The 22,569-nt window shown below is 54.1% G+C and overlaps 10 protein-coding genes across 10 annotated transcripts, besides 11 other annotated features; 5 read left to right on the forward strand and 5 right to left on the reverse strand.

The window, feature by feature from the left end:
• Positions 1-376: 376 nt before the first annotated feature.
• On the reverse strand, positions 377-1,948 carry EKO05_0010909 (Aminopeptidase Y; the record flags this gene model as incomplete). Its single annotated transcript, XM_038943789.1, has 2 exons — positions 377-1,644; positions 1,696-1,948. 2 exons carry the CDS (start codon positions 1,946-1,948, stop codon positions 377-379), a joined length of 1,521 nt encoding a protein of 506 aa, XP_038793172.1.
• Positions 1,949-3,086: 1,138 nt separating this feature from the next.
• Positions 3,087-4,702, forward strand: EKO05_0010910 (uncharacterized protein; the record flags this gene model as incomplete). Its single annotated transcript, XM_038943773.1, has 4 exons — positions 3,087-3,419; positions 3,472-3,841; positions 3,893-4,303; positions 4,356-4,702. The coding sequence occupies 4 exons, from the start codon at positions 3,087-3,089 to the stop codon at positions 4,700-4,702; spliced, it is 1,461 nt and encodes a 486-aa protein (XP_038793173.1).
• Positions 4,703-5,173: 471 nt separating this feature from the next.
• On the forward strand, positions 5,174-5,717 carry EKO05_0010911 (40S ribosomal protein S17.e.B; the record flags this gene model as incomplete). The annotated part of the gene is made up of 3 exons (XM_038943730.1): positions 5,174-5,284; positions 5,338-5,574; positions 5,625-5,717. 3 exons carry the CDS (start codon positions 5,174-5,176, stop codon positions 5,715-5,717), a joined length of 441 nt encoding a protein of 146 aa, XP_038793174.1.
• A 1,097-nt stretch (positions 5,718-6,814) lies between these two features.
• Positions 6,815-6,836: a tandem repeat.
• A 644-nt stretch (positions 6,837-7,480) lies between these two features.
• On the forward strand, positions 7,481-8,148 carry EKO05_0010912 (Aminopeptidase Y; the record flags this gene model as incomplete). The annotated part of the gene is made up of 3 exons (XM_059637869.1): positions 7,481-7,561; positions 7,619-8,077; positions 8,131-8,148. 3 exons carry the CDS (start codon positions 7,481-7,483, stop codon positions 8,146-8,148), a joined length of 558 nt encoding a protein of 185 aa, XP_059493852.1.
• A 159-nt stretch (positions 8,149-8,307) lies between these two features.
• EKO05_0010913 (uncharacterized protein) lies at positions 8,308-9,461 on the reverse strand (the record flags this gene model as incomplete). The annotated part of the gene is made up of 2 exons (XM_038943756.2): positions 8,308-8,634; positions 8,682-9,461. The coding sequence occupies 2 exons, from the start codon at positions 9,459-9,461 to the stop codon at positions 8,308-8,310; spliced, it is 1,107 nt and encodes a 368-aa protein (XP_038793177.2).
• Positions 9,462-10,468: 1,007 nt separating this feature from the next.
• On the forward strand, positions 10,469-10,618 carry EKO05_0010914 (uncharacterized protein; the record flags this gene model as incomplete). The annotated part of the gene is made up of 1 exon (XM_059637870.1): positions 10,469-10,618. The coding sequence occupies one exon, from the start codon at positions 10,469-10,471 to the stop codon at positions 10,616-10,618; it is 150 nt and encodes a 49-aa protein (XP_059493853.1).
• Positions 10,619-10,946: 328 nt separating this feature from the next.
• Positions 10,947-12,279, forward strand: EKO05_0010915 (uncharacterized protein; the record flags this gene model as incomplete). Its single annotated transcript, XM_038943772.1, has 2 exons — positions 10,947-11,025; positions 11,081-12,279. The coding sequence occupies 2 exons, from the start codon at positions 10,947-10,949 to the stop codon at positions 12,277-12,279; spliced, it is 1,278 nt and encodes a 425-aa protein (XP_038793178.1).
• A 1,726-nt stretch (positions 12,280-14,005) lies between these two features.
• On the reverse strand, positions 14,006-15,748 carry EKO05_0010916 (uncharacterized protein; the record flags this gene model as incomplete). The annotated part of the gene is made up of 1 exon (XM_038947352.1): positions 14,006-15,748. The coding sequence occupies one exon, from the start codon at positions 15,746-15,748 to the stop codon at positions 14,006-14,008; it is 1,743 nt and encodes a 580-aa protein (XP_038793179.1).
• Positions 15,749-18,647: 2,899 nt separating this feature from the next.
• Positions 18,648-18,690: a tandem repeat.
• Positions 18,691-18,757: 67 nt separating this feature from the next.
• Positions 18,758-18,881: a tandem repeat.
• A 231-nt stretch (positions 18,882-19,112) lies between these two features.
• EKO05_0010917 (uncharacterized protein) lies at positions 19,113-20,810 on the reverse strand (the record flags this gene model as incomplete). The annotated part of the gene is made up of 1 exon (XM_059637871.1): positions 19,113-20,810. The coding sequence occupies one exon, from the start codon at positions 20,808-20,810 to the stop codon at positions 19,113-19,115; it is 1,698 nt and encodes a 565-aa protein (XP_059493854.1).
• Positions 20,220-20,251: a tandem repeat.
• Positions 20,251-20,273: a tandem repeat.
• A 15-nt stretch (positions 20,811-20,825) lies between the features above and the next one.
• Positions 20,826-20,905: a tandem repeat.
• Positions 20,906-21,004: 99 nt separating this feature from the next.
• Positions 21,005-21,051: a tandem repeat.
• A 146-nt stretch (positions 21,052-21,197) lies between these two features.
• Positions 21,198-21,262: a tandem repeat.
• Positions 21,263-21,458: 196 nt separating this feature from the next.
• Positions 21,459-21,574: a tandem repeat.
• A 71-nt stretch (positions 21,575-21,645) lies between these two features.
• EKO05_0010918 (Protein-serine/threonine phosphatase) lies at positions 21,646-22,551 on the reverse strand (the record flags this gene model as incomplete). The annotated part of the gene is made up of 1 exon (XM_038947353.1): positions 21,646-22,551. One exon carries the CDS (start codon positions 22,549-22,551, stop codon positions 21,646-21,648), a length of 906 nt encoding a protein of 301 aa, XP_038793181.1.
• Positions 22,328-22,376: a tandem repeat.
• A 4-nt stretch (positions 22,552-22,555) lies between the features above and the next one.
• Positions 22,556-22,569: part of a tandem repeat that runs on past the window's edge.

Consider the following 22,569-nt stretch of genomic DNA (forward strand, 5'->3'; position numbering starts at 1 on the left):
TCTTACTCTGCGCCTGCTCATTCCTTCCACGTGCCTCTGCTACCTGAGGTGGATGCTATGAGAACTTCTGGAGACACAAGACTACCAGCCACGTGCGATGAAAACCTGCAATATATCTGGCAAGCCAGCCTACCTAAGGTGGGGTACTGATATGGTCCAGGTCCGACAAACGTCCAGTCCGGGTTTTTCCGATATGCTATGTTAGAGTAAGGGGCCATCTAGCTGTGTATTGTGAGACACTGCAAACATTGTGTATCAACGAAGGTTTCGAAGCACGCTCGACGTCAATAAAAATGGCACGTCTTGATACTACGTAAATGCTACTATACTCCGATATATGTTCGAAGCTGAACCCATCTCGTTCGCACTCAGCGCTTCAAATGAACATCTTGCTACCGTGGTACTTGGTGGCTTCTTTGTACGCCTGCGAGGCAACGGTGGTGTCACGCTTGGGGAAGTCCTTAAGAGAAACAGCATACGTCGCGACCGAGTGTGCGATGAGCTTGGTGTTGACGACAAAGGCTGTCATGTTGACGTTGCCAACATCGTCACACAGCTGGTGGTAGCAAGGGTCGTACCACTCACCTGCCTTGCCGCCAAAGACCTTCTCCTCCTCCTTGGTCTTGATGCCCTCGGCACCAGTCGCAATACCTCCTCCTGGGATACCGTTGCGGATGAAACCATCATAGTCGCTGCGGCCGTCAAAGGGAATGAAGGTGTAGTTGAGGCCCTGCTTCTTGTACCAATCGATGTACAGATCACGCAGCTCTTCCGACCCGTTCGGGTTTAAGGCGTTCGTAGCGTTGTAGATCTGGTATGCGAAGTTGGGGCTGGCCATCATATCGTAGTCCATGAACAGACGAATCTTCTGGTTCTCCTCTTCCGACAACGACTGAACGTAGTAGTCTGAGCCGAGCAGGCCTTCCTCCTCGCCAGCCCACCACGCAAAACGCACGCAGTTGCTGACGTTGAACTTGGTGAGCTGTGTAGCGACTTCGAGCAGCGAGATTGTGCCAGAACCGTCATCGTTGATACCAGGTCCTTCTGCAACGCTGTCGCTGTGTGCGCCGAGCATGACACAGTTCTCCGGATCACCTTCGGTTGTTTGTGCGACTATGTTGACGGTTAAGATCTGCTGGACCTCAGCGTCGATGTAGGCAATGACATCAACGCGCTCTTTGTTCTTGAGCTTCTTCAAAACAGGCTCTGCCTCCTCGCCAGATAGCCCAAATGTAGCGACATGATCCGGGGAAGGTGTCCCTAGGGTACCAGAAACAGGGTCCTTCTCGTAGTTGTAGACGATGGTCGCAACTGCTCCTTTCTGGCCGGCGTGCTCTGACTTGGTTCCAAACGGACATACTCCTCGCTTGACGAAGGCAATGTTACCTGCAACAGAGTCGGGGAAGTCGGACATTTGACAACCCTCGTTGTCGACTAAGATGAGATCTCCATGTACCGGCTCCTTGTCCTTTGTGGGTGGCGTCAAACCCATAGGCGCTGCTGATTTGGGGACATCATTGCCAAGCACAAGCCGGGATTCGAAGATGTTGCCAGAAACAGCAGGAAAGCTCTGGTTTGAGATGGTATAGTAATCCCCAAGCTGTAGAATGGTCTCGTAAATGTAGGAGAGCGTTCCGAGATGGCCTGTTGAAACATCAGCAAGGTGGCGCATAGGCACACGTGCATTCAACCTACCAGCACTTCCAATGACCCTTGTAGGGTGGTTGTACTCTTCCTCGCCGAGCCTCGCAATCTCGTAGAGCTTCTTCGCGCGGGTCAACAAGCGATCGCCGCTAATAAGGTCCTGCAGCTCTGTAGAGTTGACGAGCGGCTTCGATCCTGAGGGATCTCCGAGTAGCGCCTGGTTGCTAGAAGACAACAGAGGGATTTGCAACGCAGCCACGCTTGTCATAGCTGCAGATAGCGCCCATCGAGAAGAGTATACCATTTTGGTGCTGTCGAGATAATGTCAAGGGGATTCAAGGATGGAAGAGAGGTTGTTGATGGATGATGGATGAGTCGCAGTTGCCATGACGCCAATCAGTCACGCCGAGCGCGCACGCGCCCACGCCCACCAGCCACGATAACGTCAAATCACGTGGCAATTTCACAGCTCAAGAACGAGAAACGCGCACAACGGAAGGGAAAGAATCGCGTGACGCCAGGACATGAAAGCTATGAGAGCTCTGAAACAAGAAACCATGATTGTGGAATTGCATTTCGAGAGGAGTGTGATGAGACTAGGCTGAGTGGCTGAGTGGCTGAGTGGCGGAGGGCGGAACAGCATCAAACCCGACCTGAGGCATGAGGGGTGTCGTTCGTCTCGTAGGCAGGCATGGCGTTAGTCAATCCAATCCAGCGGTATCTATGCTCTAGTCCGAGTGAACGATGGCCGTCTGATCCGAGCCGAGCGAAGCCTGCAGCCTTCCATTTGAAGTGGAGAACCGGAGAGTCTGTGAGGAGGCGCGAAACCCTGAATCTGTGGAGTGACACAAATCGGGCCGCTCTGACATCACGGCGCGTGCGTTACCGAACCAAGTCCAGCTCCCAAGCCAAGGGGCATCAAGCATCGCAACAAGGCTTGGTGACGTACACCTGGCCAAACAAGCAGAAGGGCCTGCCCTGACGCGCAGAAGCTGCGACGTCGAATCGAGCGACGCGGAGTGTCGGTGATGCTGCATGAGCGGTGGCATAATGTTGCAGAAAGAGAGACGTTTGGCGAATAGACAATGGTGAGGCTGTGCTGCCCTGCCCCAATCGAGCACCCTGTGCGCGCATCAACAAATGCCAGCGGCCCACGCCGTGTTTGGGCCCTTCACTACGATCCCAATAACAAGGAATAAACGTCCACCGCCATGACGACCCACCGCCACCCCTGTCAAGACACGTCTGGCTCGCCCGGCCCGTCATCTATATCGTCTTCGTAACTTCCCCTGCTTTTTTTCATTGACTGAATCTCCGCAACTGCGCTGGGTGCACCTGCTGCGCTCTCCCTGAAACGCTATATACGCCCATCCGATCTGCTCTTAAACCCCCGACTGCACCTGGGCAAGCTCTCTGCGCCTTGCATAAACTCGACATCCACAATGGCGCGTCAACATTCGCGGTCCTCGCGGGAGTATAGATCGTCGCGGGAGCACACGTCGAGAGAACACACATCGCGCGAGTACACCAACGAGAAACCACCAAGACACTCACGACAACACTCCTCGACCGGTCGAAGGGACAGTCGTGTGCAGACGCTCCCACAATACAACCACAATGGGCACGAAGTCACGAAGGGTATCCACCCGGACGGAGAGAGTGGCAGGAGAGGCCTCCACCCGTTCAAATTCCTAAAGATTGCGTTCAAGAGCAGCAGCACACTGTCCCTCATGGTTAACTGCCTGTGGCCTATCGTTCCTGTTGCAATTGCCTTGGTATGATGTCTTGTACAAAGCGACCACAGTCCGTCCGCTAACAACACTCCAGCACTTCGCCAAACCAGAATGGAATCTTGCCATCTTCATCACAAACTACATTGCCATGGTTCCAGCTGCTAACATGTTGGGCTTCGCTGGCCAGGAGCTCTCTCGAAAGATGCCTCAGAAGGCCATCGCTGTTGTCATGGAGACCACCCTGGGCTCCGTCGTCGAGATTATTCTCTTCATGGTCCTGCTCAAAACAGATGTTGGAGGCTCGAACGTGCCTGTCCTGCGAGCCGCCATCCTTGGGTCCATCTTGGCCAACCTTCTGCTTTGCCTTGGGTCGTGCTTCGTCGCTGGTGGCATTAAGAACGACGTTCAAGAGTTCCACGAGGCTGTGTCCGAATCTGGCAGTGGTTTGATGCTTGTCGCCGCGAGTACGTATTGTCTGAACTTCTGTAACATGTACCACTGACTAATGTACGCAGTGGCTCTCGTTCTCCCCGCTGTCTTTGCCAAGTACTTGCTCAACAACACCGACTACGAGCTACCCACTCCAACCTTTGTTGTGGATCACGCAACTAAGATTTCTCGAGGCGTTGCAATCATCTCGCTTGTTGGGTACCTAATTTACGTTGCCTACCAGACCGTCTCTCACGACGGTCTGTTCCACGAAATCTACGAGGCCGATGAGCACAAGGATTTGGATCGCCACGAAGAGTTGAAGAAGCCAAAGCTTACCTTGACGGAGGCCCTTGTTGTTATGCTCATCTCCTTGGCGTGTGTCTCGTTGATCGCCATCTTCTTGGTCCAGGAGATCCCTTTCATGGTGGAGGAGCGTGGTATCAGCGATGCCTTTGTGGGTCTCATTTTGATCCCTCTCGTCGAGAAGATTGCAGGTACGTTCAACCAAGTCTTCATTCGGCAGTCACTCACTAACTCGCCTATCAGAACATCTCCTTGCTATCGATGAAGCATACGACAACCAAATCAACATGGCAATGGCTCACGTCATGGGTGCATCCATCCAAACTGCTTTGCTCAACGCACCTCTCGTTGTCCTGGTTGGCTGGGGTCTGCACGTTGAACACATGGATTACAACTTCGCCATCTTCGACGCTGTTGCCCTTGTCCTCGCTGTTCTTGTAGTCGGCTCTTTCCTCCGCGACGGTAAGTCGAACTACCTCGAGGGAGTGTTGTGCATCATGGTGTATATCATCATCGCCATCTGCGCCTTCTTCTTTCCCAATCCCATGCATGCCAGCGCCGCTGGTGGCGGCGCCGAGGGTGGGCATTGAGCACATTGTCATTTACATAGACAAGATCAAACCAGGACAAAATAAGGCTCAATTTCTTGCATTGCAGATCATCGTCATGATCTGGGTTGAGACTTTGGGCGAGCAATTGCGTGGGAGGGCGGTTTTTTTTTTACTGTTACTTAGCGAGTGAAGGATATTAGTGTAGTTAGAAAGGAATGCATTTCAAACACACAGCTGCTACATGTGCATGAGAAAATAGATGGACTGTGACACAATCAACCAGGTCATCAATGCGATTGCGAGCAGCACTACTGCTTTGAACTTAGAGAATCACCACGCGGTCGCGCTATGCTGTGTTGGCGCTAGATCCGGGCGCGGAGAAACCACTCCACCGCGCGCACAGAACCACAACCGAATTGATTGAACTTCTCGCAAGCCTCACGACGACCACTAACCCCAACAGCCCTACTCTTCCCACCGACTCCCGTAAATCCACACACAGTCGCCAAAATGGGTCGCGTCCGCACAAAGACCGTCAAGAAGTCCGCCAAGGTCATCATTGAGCGTTACTACCCCAAGCTCTCCCTGGACTTCGAGACCAACAAGAGGATCTGCGATGAGGTGAGATGCGCAAAGAATGTAGGAGGCGCACGCAAGGCTAATGCTTTAGAAAGATCGCCATCATTGCCTCCAAGCGTCTCAGGAACAAGATCGCGGGTTACACCACCCACTTGATGAAGCGTATCCAGCGTGGTCCCGTCCGCGGTATCTCCTTCAAGCTCCAGGAAGAGGAGCGTGAGCGCAAGGACCAGTACGTTCCCGAGATCTCCGCTCTCGACTTCACCCAGAACAGCGAGTCTGGTGCTCTCGACGTCGACCAGGAGACCAAGGACCTTCTCAAGTCCCTCGGCGTACGTTCACTCCACAATCTACGCACTTGGCGCCCGCTGACACGTCGCAGTTCGACTCCATCCCCACCAACGTTGTCGCCGTCTCTCAGCAGCAGATTGTCGAGCGCCCCCGCCGCTTCGGCGACCGCAACGCCCGCAACTAAACGTTGTGCACGGCACGGTTCTCCTTCCCTTCTCGATATCCTGAAAACATGGTGCTTGGGGTTCGGATTTCGCCATGACTACGGCATGGTTTTACGGCTATATACGGCGGCATGACGACTAGGAGTCAATGAAAAGAAAGGTTCTTCTCCCCCACTAGGTGTCGCTGAGTTTGAGTGCCGTAAGGCGCGAAGATGACGCTTGATTGCCAATACCCCTTCACTGGGGTTCCCCCTTCTGCTACGTGATGTCGGAGTGATGTACGGATGAGACGCTAGGACCGTACCGTATGGCTGGCTGTCATCAGGTGAGTGAGCATCCCTTACTGTCATATATCACATGATTTCGGTTACTTTGAATCAATTTTTTTTCTATTGATCTTACTCTCTGTCTCATTAGTGATCCACTCATTTTTTTTCTCTGCTGTGGACTTGCGAGCAGTACCAGTCTGGTTGACGAAATCCATGTTTGAATTCTGACGTGCTGATGTGAGGGAGTTTGCACATGCGATGACCAGTCAGCAAACGCAATCAAGTTGACAATCATAAGGCCAACAGCAACGCAAGTGCACAAACGGGAAAGCAGTCATTGCGTGAAGATCGTGCTTCGTCTCTAGCTTACACTATCCATGCTGGTCGCATTCGATGCACCATTTCAAGTGATGGCGCTTACAAGTCCTCACTCCGTTCCATACCTTGGTCTTCCTCCCGGTCCATCTGCTATTCTTGCCTCTGAGATCTTACTCAATGCCTGTTCCATCGCCCTCACAAGCTCAGCATCATCCATGTCGTCATGTTCATAGGCGCCAGTGCTGTTTCCAGGTGCGTTGTGTGCCGCCCAAGTTGACGGATCCTGCTCCGCATGGGCGTCAGCATCGGATTGTGGAGGTGTCGGCGGGTTTGTAGGCTGCGAATAGACAGATGAAGATGCATCCTAGGTAGCACCAGCTGCGTTTGTGGGCGTTGTTCGTGGAGACACCTGGGATGCTAAGGATGACACTTCACCGTTATCATGGCGAGTTGATGGCGCAGGTCCATCGTAGGTGCCATAGTCCACGTCTCGAAAATGGTTCCGCTGAGGTTGCTGTGGTGCTGCGGGATCGTAGTCGTCGTCGTTGTCGTGCACATGGTTGCCTCTGAACCAAGCAGTCGAGCAACAGCAGCCGAAGAAGGTTATAATGGCGAGTGCGATGAAAGCGACGGTGCAGAAAAAAATAGTCCAGGATAGCTACGGGAGGTGTCAGCATAGCAGGATGCTAGTTAGGCTCAGAATGAGCAGACACGCCTTTAGACTTGGAGGATAAATACTTACAACCATGCTTGACAAAGCAGCGGTGGAGATGAGATTAGGAAATCGTGTTCGTAAGGTCACGCTGTAGATTGTATATGGCGGTGTTTGTAGGTAAAGCCTGTAGGTGTGTAGGTGCTTCAAAGTGCGCGTGAGGGCTGCCTTGGTGCATGTGGTCACCACAAATGCCGTTGGTGAATGTACGCTGTTAGGTCTCTGACACTTGGCAGCACGTATGGTCTGTTCTCAGACTGTCGCAGGAATCGAGTTGAGAAGTGGCAGCATAGATAGTACTAGCCAGCTCTCTGCTTGTCAAGACGCACCCGCTCGTCTCCCTTCGCTTCAGGTGAATGACTGGCGGTGCGCCAGGCAGGTATAGTCATAAGGTCAACGCAGTGCGCTCAACTCAACTGCAAACACCCCACTGCCATTACAAAAACTTCATTACAGCTTCCACAAATATCAATCGATGTTCACCATGAAGTTCAACAACTTTGAAGTTCTCACGACCATCCTCTGCTCTTGGCTCTCGGGCTTCCTTCTCGGTCTCTGGCGTCTTGTATGTCTCCCCAGGCGATGCACTCTGCTGCAATTCCCGATCTCTGACAAAATATAGACCCCCTACATTACCGACCGGGAGGCTGGACTCCTTGTCGCTCTCTCTGTCGTTGTCGCCATGGTCATCATCCACAAGCATCTCAATAAGAATGCGGTCGTCGCCTACCTTAACCGTCATGTGGGCGAGGTGCAAAACACGATGCTCCTAGATCTTCAAGAGTTCCACCGCAAGCGCGTTGCAACGCTGAAGATCAATCACAACCAAACCATGCGCGAAGCTCAGGACGAGATCCGCCGCCTTCACGCCAAGTTCGACCGCCTGAACAGCGAATACGACTGGATCTCGACCATGTACCAGGATCAAATGCGCACCAACCAGGAGCAAGAAGACCGCATCGCCTTTCTCGAAGTCAAGTTAAAGGAGTTTGGCCAGCTCAAGTCGTCTGCTTCTTCTGCGCCCTTCTCTGCGCCTGCCTCCCAGATCAACTTTGCCAACCCACCCCGTCGCACCCACCGTGTAACGAAGGCTTCCTCTCACCGCTTTCACAAATACCGCTTGTGCAGGTTCAGGAGACTGGGAGAGAGTAGGATATCATATCAAACCTCCGTCGTTGCACCGCCTTGCGCTGAGTGCCTCCAGGCTTGTAGGATAGAATCAAGACAACAGTGCAAGAGACAAGGGATGCCTCCGGGATTGCTGAACATAATGGTTGTGAATAACGTCTTAGCATGAATGCAATACATTTGTTACACTTTCAATTGCGTCGATGAGCCCTCGTAGTCCGGCAACAAATAATCCGTGCCGCCAAACGCTGGTAAAAATCTCCCAATAATACCTCCAAAGCTCTTCATCAACGAACTCGAGGCAATACTTGTAGTCTTGTTGAGCGCCCAAACACCCCATTCTGTTTGTGGGTTAATTATCTGCGGCGCTCCAGGAATCAACCTTTGTGCTTTCTCAACGTAGGGCCTCAACGTCTTCTCATACTGCTTCAGCGCATAAGGTATATTATCCTGCGATCTGCTCACTTCGCCAGCAAGCACGTACGCACCGATGACTGCCGACCCGGCGCCCTGACTTGTTGTTAGTACAATTTCAAGTCATGGATAGAGATACTCACCACTCCAGAGATCGGACTGGGGCAATACGCCGCATCGCCCAACAACGCGACTCGCCCCTCGCTCCATCTGTCCATCTTGACCTGCGCTATCTGCTGCAGATAGAAATCATCAGCTTTCTTCATCTCCCTGATGCACCTCTCGCTTTCGAACCCTCCTCCTTCGAACTCCTTCTCAAACCACGCCTCCTGCTCGTCCCTACTCCCTTTCCTCATCACCTCGTCGATATGATCAAACCGACTTAGATTCGAATCAGTGACTCCAACATACGCCCTCGTATTCCCGTAGCTGTCCGGACGAAGCAGTAAGATACGGCCGCGCGATGCATTATACCACTGCGCGAGCTTCGTATCCTGTTCTGTACTCGGCATTGTAAACAGAGCAGCATACTGGCCCAAACGGTAGATGTACTCGTCATCGTTCGGCCCGCGCCCGAATACCAACCGGCGCGTGCGAGACATCATGCCGTCTGCACCGACGATGAGGTCGTAGTGTGCTGTCGGTAGGCGGTTTGCAAAGGACACCAGAGCTTTGCCATTGTCTTGCTGGTCAATGGAGGAGATCATCTCGTCGAACACATAACTGATGCGATCCATAGCTTGCGTTGCGTCCATGAATATCTTAGCCAGATCGCCACGGAGGACTTCGAACTCGGACGTTGCGCTCTGTGCCTCAACGTTACCCGAGGCTGCGAATGTCGCCTTTGTTTTCCCATCAGCGTGGACAAATTGCACGCCTTCTTCAGTTGTTGCTTTATCGCGTACGGCATCAAGCAGACCCATCTTCGAGACAATTGGTACAGATGCTGAGCGTAAGTCTACCGCTTGACCACCGTGGCGGGGAACAGGCGAGCGCTCAAGGATGGTGATGGTGCATGTTGGGATCAATTTTTGCAGCCAGAAGGCGAGGCAAGGTCCTGCTATCCCGGATCCTGATATCAGAATGTTGAGTGGACTTTTTGAGGTTGACATTGGTGTTGTGAGTTTGGAAAGATAGGGCTGTTGACGATATTAGCAACGTCGATCGATGAGACTATTATATCCTTGTACCAGTAGCCGGAAGGGCTACTCGGGCTCCGAAAGGCCCGACCCGTGATGCGAACAACAATGTTGAGGGATTAGGTACCAGGACACGCTGGGTAAATCGAGCGTGGTAATGCGGCATGACGTCACCACCCGAGCTCATTGAATTGTAATGGAAATAAGCTCAGGGCAGCGAGGCCAACTGGAACAAGGGCGTTTATGATCAGACACCTTTGGGTCAGCTAATGGCATTGGCCCCTGAAGCGCCCTTGAACAGATTGTGACCTATCCAACAAAAGACTACAACCCCTTACCACGCACATAGTCTGTGAGATAGCGAGGGACCTCTCTTGCTTGCCTAGTAGCCGCGACCAGGTGGTATCACCTCGTTGATATTCGTGAGCTTTGCGGAAGGGCAGGAAACACAAGTGATCAAGACTTCATCGCGAACAGTAGCTGAATTTAGGTTAGAGTCCAATGCGTTAGCGCGCGAACACATGCTGCTAAATACGAATAGGGCAGTATGCTCTAACACAGCATCTCATCCGGAAGATGTACAGCTCGACATGGAGGACTATGTGTCCGGGACCAATTGACAACAAAAGTATCGGTAGGAAAGGCATGTAATGTAGGAATGTACGAGAGGTATTGAACACCGCACCATTTATCAACGATCAGCATATGCCAAAGGGCTATAGCAAGTAACAATCTAGACGTCGAGCTAATGTTGGAGTAATGACTGACTAAAAGCCAGGTTCCCGAATTGCATGGTTCAGGCGGGCAGAGTGCGGGATGCTGTCAGAGCAAAGCAAACTCTCCGTGTCAGAGCTCGGGCTCGGAATCGAGCAACAGCTTTGTTTTGGTGCCATCAGTATACGGTAGATTCGGTCCACATACCAATTGAAAAAGCGGATTGAGAAACGTAGGTAGTACAACTCACAAGCCGAGCGGAGCGTTGAGTGTGAAGGTATGACGTGGCGTTTCGAGAAAGCGCATTGCACGTGACCAGTCAATGCACGCTAAGTACGCGAATGTGAATTGTGGGCAATGTTTTCACACCGCAACCCAAGCTAAAGCACCCCAACCACCCCACGTCTATCAGCGCAACCCAAATTGTCGCGCTCCAAACTGCATCAAGTTCTATTAAAATCACGGTCATTACAGCCACTCAGAGCAACTTCCAATACACAAAAGTGATCCATTGTCGGGTAGCAGCGTCCGTTCCGCGCTCGAGCTCGAGACATCATGTCACCTGCACCAATCACTCGAGACGCGGCTGCCTCAGTTTCCCCACCACGACAGTCAACACCACAAGCTATAGCTCGTAAGATCAATTCATGAACATCAAGCCAATGTCAAATGCTGATTAGAAAATCCAGCATCAGCTCAGCCTATCTCAAGACATTTTGATGACATTTTCCATGCCAAGTTCATGCAAGTTATTGCAGATTGGAAGAACGACCCCTCAAGAGGTAGCCTCACCCAAAAGGACCGCAAAACATTCATTGAAAACGCCTACATTGAGACCGATGAACTTTACTTCAGCAGGCGACAGCTGTCTGACCAGGAGATCAAGCTCCGTGCTCTCACCAAAGTCTTCTACAAGATTCTTGCAGAAGAGCCGTGGTCTGAGGACTGGATCCGGGCCCCAGATGTCGAACGCAAGCTTTCAAGATTCGAGATGCACAAGGATTCCATCGAGCTGGCAGCAAAGTTCAATGTTGTGACCCCTCGAGAGGCCGTCAAAGCCGCGCGTGAGGCGGCGACAAAGCAAGAGGAGCTTCTCAAGGCGGCTGGCGATAAGCCTCCGAAAGAGCTGCGCATCGATAGAGGGCCATGGGACGATATCGAGATTATATATATCCCAGGTACCGTATCAGCGGCTGCTACAAGTCGCCTAAACCGCGAGGAGACCTATCCTATTTCAGTTTCTTCCGTCGCAAGCACCCTGCAATCTCATATTTGTAGAGATATGGTGCGCCCGTTTTCCATGGCCGAACGATTCGTCAGTTGCTCGGACACCAAAGAACTCGAGGAGATGCGCGAATTCGCATGCAATGTCTGCGATTATTGCCCCCACCTTCTCGACAACGACAATGTCAGCTTACTCGTCGTTCTGCTCATTCTTTCACGATCAGATGTCTGTAGGCGTTGGGAGAACAACGGTATCCGCATTGAGGGTTCAACAATCAGTCACAGAAAGTCGGAGTGCATGAAGAACAAGCTAGGCTGGAACACCACCGAGTTAAAGAAACCGTTCGATAACTTCGCAACCGAGTTTCAAACTCGCGTGAAAAACGCGTGCTTCCCAGCCCCCCGAGCGCAACGCGGAGGTGGTCCTAAGAACAAAGGTCCAAGGAAGTCCTCGACTCCAGCAACTCCCTCTACCCCTACTGGGTATGGTGCTCCGCCCGCTTGGGCCTACATGCCCTCGCCTCAAGTTCGCCAGGATTGTATCAATACCAGTATCAACGTTGCCGCACCTGCTGTACAGAGCATCTACTCTGTACCCTCGTCTGCAAAAGCTCAGTCAACGCCCGCTGGCGACAACGCCGGTGAACCCATGGATCTTTCCTAGGCTTCGGCTTTGCTTCAATGTCTGCTTTTGTACATTATATGCATTTTCTTGGCGTCTGTCTCTTGGCTTAGGCCTGCATTAACACGGTGGTGATGGCGAACCAAATAGCGAGGGTTCCACGGCGTTTCTATCCCTAGTGTACGAGCTACTGTTAGGGCTCGTATGCTTTGACTATCTGCAACAGCAACTGCCGAGCATTATATGCGTCCTTGTTGCATATACATCACGAGAAATTTCTCCATGTCAACTCCCATTTGTGTCTCTGGGCAATCGTAGTGAGCACCTGGTCCTTCCTCAAGTAACGTTGTACATGTGCGGGGTGTTGCTCGCTTCACTGGTGGTACGTGCACTGTCTATTAGCCCCATGTGCACATTTAGGGTGGCCGGATGTGGCGAACACCATCCTCCTCACATCTGGATCCTACTTGGTCGTTTAGAGGGAATTCTTAAAAGACATACAGGTCGTGACACAAACCGCAAACAATCATATATGAACTGTGAAGCAGCTATCCACTGTAAGACACGATCATTCAAATGAGCGTTTCAGTGAATTCAGAACCGCAGAGTGTCGCAGATATCGTAGACCGCCCAACGCCACACTGCTCGTGCATCTTCACTGTGCTGCTTTTCCTTACTAAGCCGCCCCGACTGCTTCAGCCGCGATGGCTCCTGCAAACTCAGCATGCAAGAAGGGCGCCACGAGAAGCAATGAAACATACCACAAATCTTCCGAATTCTGCGCTCCATCAATACTCGTTACCTGGTATTGACCCTCCCTATATTGAGTACCAGGGCCACCCGCAATAAGACACTTAGCGGAAGTGCAACCGCTAGATAGAAGATATTGTACACAACTTCTTCTCTTCCCGTAGCGATACGCTCTTCCAACCGAGAAGGGATTTTACGGTCATCTTAGACTCTTGATTTGAAGTCGCACCTCCGACTTTTGTTTCTCGAAAATCGAGTACTTCATATAGTGCGCGTGCTTCAATCAGCAGGCCTACGATACCACTTCGCGGTCCTCGAGCGTTGTTCGCTTGAGTTTCACTGTCGCGAATGAACTGGCTTATTATTTCTTATTGAAAGTAGCAGGGTTGAGAAATCGGTGTTCAGGATAGACGGTGATCAAACACTTGAGATGCGGGTCTGTATCGAGACCGTTGAGACGATGCGAGGCATCATGATATGGGTGTTTTGTTGAAAGCGTGAGTTGGATTTCAAAATGCGTACGGAGCGGGACACCGAGGTATGGGGGAAACACTGATATATCGCGCACAAATACACAGAAGGATTGGCTTGGTGAAGGTTTAACCACGTACGAAGCTAACAGGAAGCCTGCATGTGGTGATGAGTAGAGTTAGTCGAGCAAGTGTGCAAGTCACAAAAGTTTTAGTGAGGATGAGAACAGAGTCATGATTTTTTAATGAATATATAACGGCACGATGTATGCGAACAAGCGCGAGGGCGATGAGGTGGCCAGAGACAGTGCTTTGTATACGTAGGGGCGACAGCGAAGTAGGGGTATATCTATAAGACTGTTCGAGACAGTATACGACAGTAGAAAAGGAAGACAACAACATCGTAGATAGAGACAAAGTCATGGTGTACAGGAGGGGGTATCGAAAGCAACATAAGAAATAATGAATACAAAACCTTCTTCAAGCCCCGATGAACTCCCTGAGAATACAGTCTTGATCATCTCTTGCAATGGAAACTAGCCTCACGCCTATCTTCTTCTGCTCTGATAGCTACGTTCTGATTCGTGCTCGTGTTCGCCATCGTAAAAGGCTTGGTTCATGCGGTGGGAAGCCTGCTGGGGGAAGTTGTGCCCAATTTGAGGCCCGCGCGCATCAGGCAGCGCATCGCGCATGTTGCGGCTTTCCCAAGGATCAGCAGGCTGCGGAGGCGCGGGTTGTGTGAATGGGTTGAACGGCCGGTCCTGTTGAGACAACGACGGGCGGCGTTCGCAGGATTGATTTAGATCAACGCGAGCGTTGAAAGTCTCGGGGAACGATACAGGCGGGCGGCGATCCTGACGAGGTGGGTTGACAGCGGCACCACGTGTGCTTCCTGATCTGCCAAAGTCTGGCCGCGCTTGACCAGAGAGACTGTTCCGACGGGGCAGCGATCCTTGGCTACCTGGTATGGTGGTTCTGGGACCTCGAGGATTGTAGTACTCTGGGTCTTGCTGCCTTTGTTGGAGATCGGACTGTTGCTGTTGCTGTTGCTGTTGGGAGATAAGCTGCTGCTGCCTTTGCTCTTCCTTCTCAATAGCATCTGTCTTTGCCCGCTCGTTTCGCATTTGAAGCGCTTCAGCATCAAGGAGCTGCTGCAGCATCGCAGCTTCAGCGGGAGTCGTGCGAACAGAGTTCCTGCGCGAAGGTGCTGACGGCTTGGACGGTTTTGATGAAGGCTTTCCTCTCCTTGCAGCTTCCCTTGCTGCCTGAGCGTCGCGCTCTTGTCTCTCTTGTCGGAGTCTTTCACGTCCGTCTGCACGCCCGGCAAACGTCTTGTCTGCTCGTTGCTCGGCACGGTCTTGCGCACGGGAGGGTTCAAAGTGGAAACGTTTGTTTTCCTCCTGTATGAGTTTTGCTGCAATCTCACGATCTTTTGCCTCTTGGCGACGGCGTTGCTCTTCCCGACGCCGTTGCCTGTCTTCATCACGCCCAGTAATTTCTGGGGCGTAGGAGGAAGCAGCGTGGTGGCTGCGCTCGGTACGCTCAGTTGTCTCTTGATAAACCCCTTGAGGTGTAACAACCGTGGTACGATAAGGACTAGAAGGGCTACCGGACTGGCCACATGTAGTATTAATCGGAGATGGCACATGACGTGCACCGTTATGTATCACAGGCCGTGTGCCACTTGATGTTGCTGTTGTTGCTGTCGCCAGACTGGGCGTGTCATACTCGTCAGAAGTCCTGTAGTGAGAAGGAAACCGAAGGGAGCCTGTGAAGGATTCGTCTGACGATGGGTTTCGATAATGGTCTGATCTAGCTTGCAGTCCACTACTATGAGCATAGTTTGAGTTCAGTGGAAGAGGAGTGTCGGCATAACCGGTCCGTAATTTGTGAGACGCATCGGAACCAGGCGAGTCGATTGCAGATGTGGAACTCGTTGACGAGCGATGGTTGTCCTTGGTGGAGATGGATACAGTTGGGTAACCCTTGCCCTTGCCCTTTTTGGAGCCAATCTCGATGATGATCTCGGGTTTGAGTGTGACCGGTCCATCTCTAGTTGATGGCCGGCTTGATGTTGAAGGTTGACGTGTTCGGGTTTGATATGACCCGCTTGGAATACGAGGGTTGCTCGGAGCGGGAGACGGGGTAGGATCGTGGTACTTGGTCCTTCGGATCGTTGAATCCGAACACTCCTTGCCACGACGGCGTCCCTCATCGCATTGAGTGATGTCTTGGAACATGGATTGGTGACCATCTGTCCTGACGTATATCTTCTCTTCGATTCGACACATGGTGATGGTTGCGCCTCGATGGGACCACTATCAAGAGCGTCTGTATGTCGTAATGACTCGTATTTCGACGAAGTGACCTGTCCAAGATACAGGAGAATGAAGTCTATTCCGCAAGCTACTGCTAATAGCGTAGTAAGGAGAAGTACGTTGTGTCCAATAGCAAAGAATGCCGCATGTATCGACGTGTGATCGGTACAAAGAGTGGAAGCACCAGCGATATTATGTGATGCGTTCGATCGTGGTTGTGTTGTGTGATGTTGAGGGTACTAGGCAGTGAAGCTTGGCCTTGACTATTTTCAAAGCAACCACTGAGACACTTTGTGAGTATAGCAGGTTGAGTGTATGTATGGAGTGGCAAGACGCACCAAAAGTAGAAAGAGTTGGAGAAGCGAGATATCAGTGCAGAATGGTGATGGTACAGTAGAAGGCTGCAGTGGGTTATGCAGGAGTCAGAGCCAATGAAGCATCTGCTTTGGGCCAGAAGGTGTGTGGGTGCCGCGAAGGGCCTGACTGTAGCCTGAAGTGCACACCAAGTGGAGTAGGAGGATGAAAATCATGGGAAACCTGAGCGGCCATGTTTGCATAAAAAGACATTGGAACGGCCGGCCGCAATGACGGACTTGATGGGTTCAAGAGAAAGAGGCCGAGCGTTTTGGGGTCCGGTGGTGAATGGTTGCTGCACAGCCCGTACAGCCCCAACGGGCGCCTGAGCAGCGACCAGAAACTTGCCTGATCATGAAAGAGACGCACGGTGATACTCTAGAATGTGAGAGCGACAGAGTCTTCGAGCGGTCCCGAGCGATCCCGAGTGCCCGGTCAGTACGGTTGATAGCCAGATTGTCTCAGACTCGATGGGCAGCAATCGACGGCCCGTGTTGGAGCACACCACACCTGAGTTGCTATGAATAGTCGATGCCCAAATCAGTACGAGACGCTTGTGGCTCTGATGCGACGCGCTCGAGCACATCAGGACGGCGGTTTGCCGTGACGTTGGTGATGCACAGGCCGCGTCTTCAGCTGCACAGTAGCTGGGTTGATGCGTGGAGGCTATGCGGTCATCCGCCCTTCACACATCCATGAGACCCGCCTGTCAGGGACGGAGGACTGGCGATTTGCTCGTCAGCGCCCAATGCCCGACCCATATTGGCCTGCTCAGGCACGCAAACTGACGATAGGCGTAGACGTGGATGAATGCAAAACGCTTGGCCTGTTCATTTGCTGGTGGGGCATGCAAGTGCTAGGTAGCGCACATCATCCGCAGCAATGTGTTCGCAGACCGCACCGGGGCACCGCGTCTTCAATTTCGAGGCTTTCGAAACAGCCGATTTTCCATTGCGAGCGCCCTCGTTGTCATGGCGTGTCAAATTGGCGCCTTTGTTCCCCTCGATCCGGATGTGCAAGGCAGCGTTGTGGGCGCGTGAGCAGCTGCTGCCTCGTTGCCTGGAGCCAGCCCATGTGGCTAAGGGCCGACTCCGTTGGACGATGAACGACCGTCCTTGAAACGCGTGCTCATCCAACGAACAGCATCAGCATCAGAAACAAGACACAACCGATACACCGGCGCCTTCACGCGAGTGTGGCGATCGGTACTGTCACCTTGTCTACTGCTGTAATCCCAGGCAATCCCGGTTTCTTCGGCTTACAGCCTTGCCGGGCGGCCAGGGTCTACGCGTTCATGTGCGCGGGATATGGGGGCCACAACGCCCTGGCAACAAAGACGGAGTAAACGCACACCCGATGCTTTCAAATCCAGCTTCTATCACCGCTCGACGTTCTCGCCGTGCATGGACTTGGCAAGCTGGACAGAACGAAGCTGCGCCACAGCGGCGTGCAGCCACGGTAGAGCACCCAGTCGTCAACACCGTCCTTACAAGATGTGCGCCATCGAATGGTCAGCAAAAGTCTATGTGGCGTAAAGAGATTTGGATACGTTTGCAGACATGTGTGTATGACGGTCGTATTATGAATTGTCAAACTCAAGACACCGCCTCAAAGCCACACGGGCGGCCTGATGCGTGGCTCAGCACACCCTCGTTAGACGTCAAGATGCACCGATTATGGGTTGCACAACCACTCTGACCGCCTCTTTACACCGCAAGCCTCGGCTGTGTGGTATAGCGGGGTAGAGGATCCTGCTGGAGTCTGCTTCGCAGACACGTGTAGTGCGGAGTGGAGCCATGCCTGCGAACTGGTGCTTGCCCGGCGGATTCCTCAGCCTTGCGCCCATGTCCGATGGGACGGAGTTTAGCAGTTGTACAGCGGCCGCATCGGAGATTCTGCGTGTTGGACAAAGAAAGCAGATAGGTATAGCAAGCGAGATTGCAGGATCCGCCTCGGTATGGCTCGGTGTGGCTTGCGTGTGTTCTCTTTTGATCAACGAGAACCACGATCCACGAACAGACTATGCCACTCCCTCGTCTTCATAGCCTCACAGCCTTACAGCCTACCACCTACCCTCCCGGCAGCCTGTACCCCTGCATACCCTGCACACAATCTCACCCCCAGTCCAGCTGAGAACCAGGATCCATCGAGGCGCGATCTAAGCCATTTTCCCTGCGCCCTGGACTTTCACGACATGCACCGTTTGTGTAACTACCGTCATGCACTGTCGAACAGCACGAGTCTTGCCGTCTAGTATTTCTACGACCTTGCCATCTTATAATTTTGTGGCTTTGTTATTTTACAGTTGTAGCCTTATTATCCCAACGTTCTGTAGCCTTACTATCCTAACGTTCTTTAGCCTTACTATCTTATCGTTTTACAATCCTATAACCTTAATTTTATAGTCTTAGCTTCACCTTTTCCTAATTCAAAGCTTTACTATCTTGCTATTTTATGGTTTAATTGTCTTATAGTGTTATAGTCTTATAGTTGTATAGTGTTATAGTCTTACAGACTTATAGTGTCCTAGTGTCATAGTGTCATAGTGTCATAGTGTCATAATAATAGTTCAATAGTCTTACAGTAACTCACAGCACAGAGATAAATCAACTATATCTAACTAAACCCACAGACTCCAGTATAACACGTCTAAGTATCAACAGTCCAGTATAACACGTCTAGGTATCAACAGTCCAGTATAACACGTCTAGGTATCAACAGTCCAGTATAACACGTCTAAGTATCAACAGTCCAGTATAAAACATCCAGGTATCAAGTCCAAGTTCAAAATTGAAGTCGCGGAGTGTGGTGCGCACGCGTGTGGATTGAATTTCTGGATGGGGCACGGGGGGAGGGAAGCGAGTGTTTGAACAGGCCAGGGGAGTAGGTAGGATGCGGGATGAAAGATCAGAGTATGTGTGGGAAGAAATGGATGTACATTTTACTACAATACAGGGGTAGGGATTTTGGGTGGGCTGGAAAACTACTCGTCGGGACTCAGGGCGTCTGCGAGGCCAGGGAACCCTGGGGTGGGCTGCGCCCGGGCGGGGCTCTTGAGGAATTCTGTAAATTGCTGGCCCTTTGCGCTCATCTCGTCGAGCTCCTTGACGCCGCTGCGCTGGTTCTTGCGGGCGAAGCCAGTGAAGACGCCAGGGGGGAAGGCACTGGCGTTGGCGGGGGTCTGGCGGTCGGCGCCTTCGCGGACAGGTGGCCTGTCGTCGAGCTCACCGCGGGCGACGGCAATTTCGGGCCCCGTGCTGCGGGTGAGCTTGATGTGGATGCGGCCGTCGTTTGTGACGGTGCCGAACTGGGGGTTGACGAGCACCTTCTTGCCGCCGGGGGTGTCGATGTCGATGGTCTCGACGTCGCGCACGCTGTTCATGTTTGCGCGGCTGGCCGAGTTGGTGTCGGTGGCGCGGAACTGGTCGTTTGCGACGAAGCCGGCGACACCGAAGCGGGCGTACGTCTCCTTGGTGGTGCCCGTCTGCCTGGGCTGGATGACGCGGGCAGGGACCGGGGGCGCGCTGCCTTGCGGGCCGAGGATGGGGTGGGTGGCGAGGTAGGACTTTGTCCTGAGGTAGCCCAGGCCGGCCGAGGGGTGGGTGGACAGGGGCGAGGTGTCGTGGTCGAACTGGTACATTTCAAAGTCGCGGATGCTCACGTCGTCGGAGTAGGACTTGTACTTGAAGCGGATGGGGGGCAGGCGCAGGAAGGGCATGATGAGCTTGGTGACGAGCTTGGAGCCGAGGGGGTTGTTGGCCGTCTCCTTGCGCAGAGCGTTGATGCCGGCGGCGATGTCGGCGTCGGAGATGGCGGCCCACTCCTTCTCGCGGGCGGCCTGCCAGGCGTGGGCGTCGGCGGGGTCGATGGGCGCGAGGTCGCCGGAGCGCGAGGCGGCGAGCTGGCGGGTGGTGTAGATTTCATTCTTGACGAACTCGGTGAGGTAGGCGTCGAACTCGGCCTGGCGCTTGCCGATCTCGCGGGACAGGTAGGCGGTGAACTCGTCGGCGCTCTGGCCGGGCAGCCAGGGCCCGTCGTGCTTCCAGCGGCGGGCGTTGTGGACGTCGGGGTCGACGGGGGGCGGTTTGAAGGGGGTGAAGGGGGGGGTGGTGGTGGTGGTGGAAGAAGAAGAAGAAGAAGCAGAGCGACGTTCACGGGCGGCTTTGTTGTGCTTGAGCGCCTGCAGGTACAGGCCGTTCTCGTCCAGGCCCAGGGCGGTGTCGTAGCTGGTGGTGTCGTCGCGGTGCTCAAAGGCGCCCGAGGGTGGGGTGCCGGACAGGTCGTAGGCGCGCAGGTGGGCCATGCCCTTCATCATGGGCACGCCCATCTCCTCCCACTTCTGGCGGGTGCGCACGTGATCGGCGGCCGAGTCGAAGTCGGTGACGTGCTCGATGGTGTCGAGCTGGGTGACGCGCAGGACGGGGTCGCTGGTCTGCAGCAGCCGGGAGCGGGCAGGCAGGTTGCGCTTCAGGCCCCAGTCGCCGCGGGCCAGCGAGCTCTTGGTCGTCGCGATGGCCTGGTGGGTGGGGTAGGGCAGCGTCGCCGACTCGGACGCCTTGGTCACGCCCGCGCCATTCGTCTCGCCCACGTTGGGGCGCGGCAGCGGGTTGGGCAGCGAGAAGAGGCGCGAGTTGCGCAGCAGGTGCGCCGTCGGGGACAGGCTCTGGCGGCGGAGGGCCATGGCGATGCGACAGCCGCGGGCGGGGGCGTCAAGGGCGGCCGAGGTAGAGAGGGCGTGAAGTGGAGAGGGCGAGAGGGCGTGCGGGCGTGCGGGCGTGAAGGGCAGCCCTGGAGTTTCTCGCCGTGCATGCATGCATGCATGGGCACCTTCAATTTGAGCTGCTGGTCCATGCGCACTCCCGCTCTCCGCTCCCACCACTCCACGCCACGCCGCGCCACGCCACGCCACGACCACGACCACGTCCAGCATCATTCGCGTTTGTGACTATGGTTGAATCGTACTCCATCCACGTAACATGCACACACGCGGGCCTCTACACGCACATGTGCATTTCAGCACTTTTATTTCTGTACTTTTGCACTTGTACGCTTCTGTCCGTTTCCACTTGCACTTCAGCACTCCAGCACTGCACTCCAGCACTTCAGCACTCCACTTCAGCACTCCAGCACTCCCATTTTTGCACTTGTCACACCCACAGGACTGGACCTGCTGGACCTCCACTCCGCGTCCCGTCTCGTCCCGTTGCTCGCCGAGCTTGTCTGCTCCAGCTCTCGTCTTTGGACCGTCCACCAGACGTGCGTATTCTTCATCGTGCTTCGTGGGTCGTGCTGTGATGCGTGGTGTACTCTATGGTACGCTGTAGGATGCGTGATTTGTGATTGGTCATCTGCAATCTGCGCTCTGTGAGCGTATTCTGTCGTCTGCGCTGTGAGGCGTAGTCTGTCGTCTGCGCTGTGAGGCGTAGTTTGTCATCTGCGCTGTGAGGCGTAGTCTTTCGTCTGCGCTGTGAGGCGTAGTCTGTCGTCTGCGCTGTGAGGCGTGATAGGGGATGCGCTCACCCAGGCAAATGCTTGTCCCAGTCCTGCGCGTCGTCTTCCTCGTCTTCCGCCTCTTCCGCCTCTTCCGCCTCTTCTCGCCGATTGTGGCGCGGAATGTGGCCTTCAATGGCCATGGTCGAGCCGGCAGGCAGCGAGGGCGGCTGCGGAGGCGCCTGGCTGGACGCCCGCTCGGTGATGGTGTCTCGAACCAGACTGTCGTTGGCCTTGGTCACGCCGCCTGGCTTCTCGCCCCGCTCCCGGGCCAGCTCCGCGGCGGCATCGTCGTGTGCAGCCCAGGCAGCGTCCACATCGTCCTCGTCGTGCGCCTTGGCGGGCGCGGGAGCAGCGCGTGGCTTCGTCCGCACCGGCAGCGTCGCACGCAGCTCGTGCGCATTCTCCACCAGGAGCTCCATTTTCTCGCCGTGGCCGGCCGAGCGCAGCCAGGCAGGCTCCTCGTTGAGCTGCACCTTGACGTACAGCGCCCGCTTGGCGCAGTCGTCGGAGCACCACACCTCGAGCACCTTGCGGTCTACAATCTCGACGCCGCGGTCCGTGTCGACAAACTGCTTCTTGGCCGTCGAGCGGGCGCGGGCCTTGGGCTTGGGGCACAGGGCATAGCCGCACTTGCCGGCGATGTTGCGCTCCTCGATCAGCGCATCGTAGTCGGCAGGCTGGAAGGCGGCCACCGTCTCTTCAAACGCGCGCGCGTCGGCGGGCGAGGGGCGCTGGGCGTCGGCGTGTGGCGAGGAGGGAAACTCCATGAGGGTCAGGATGCCGTCGAGCACCTGGGCCTCGACGGCCTTGCGCTGCTCGAGGATGTTGGCATGGTGCAGGGCCACGTCTAGGTGGCGCTGGTTCACCGGCTCCCCGTTGCGCTCTGGGGCGGGGGCGTGAGTCTTTTTGAGGATCGACTTGGGCGGCATGGCGCGTGGTCATCGGTG

Source organism: Ascochyta rabiei, chromosome 21, assembly GCF_004011695.2.
Source record: "Ascochyta rabiei chromosome 21, complete sequence".
In the NCBI taxonomy this organism is placed as follows: Eukaryota; Fungi; Ascomycota; class Dothideomycetes; order Pleosporales; family Didymellaceae; genus Ascochyta; species Ascochyta rabiei.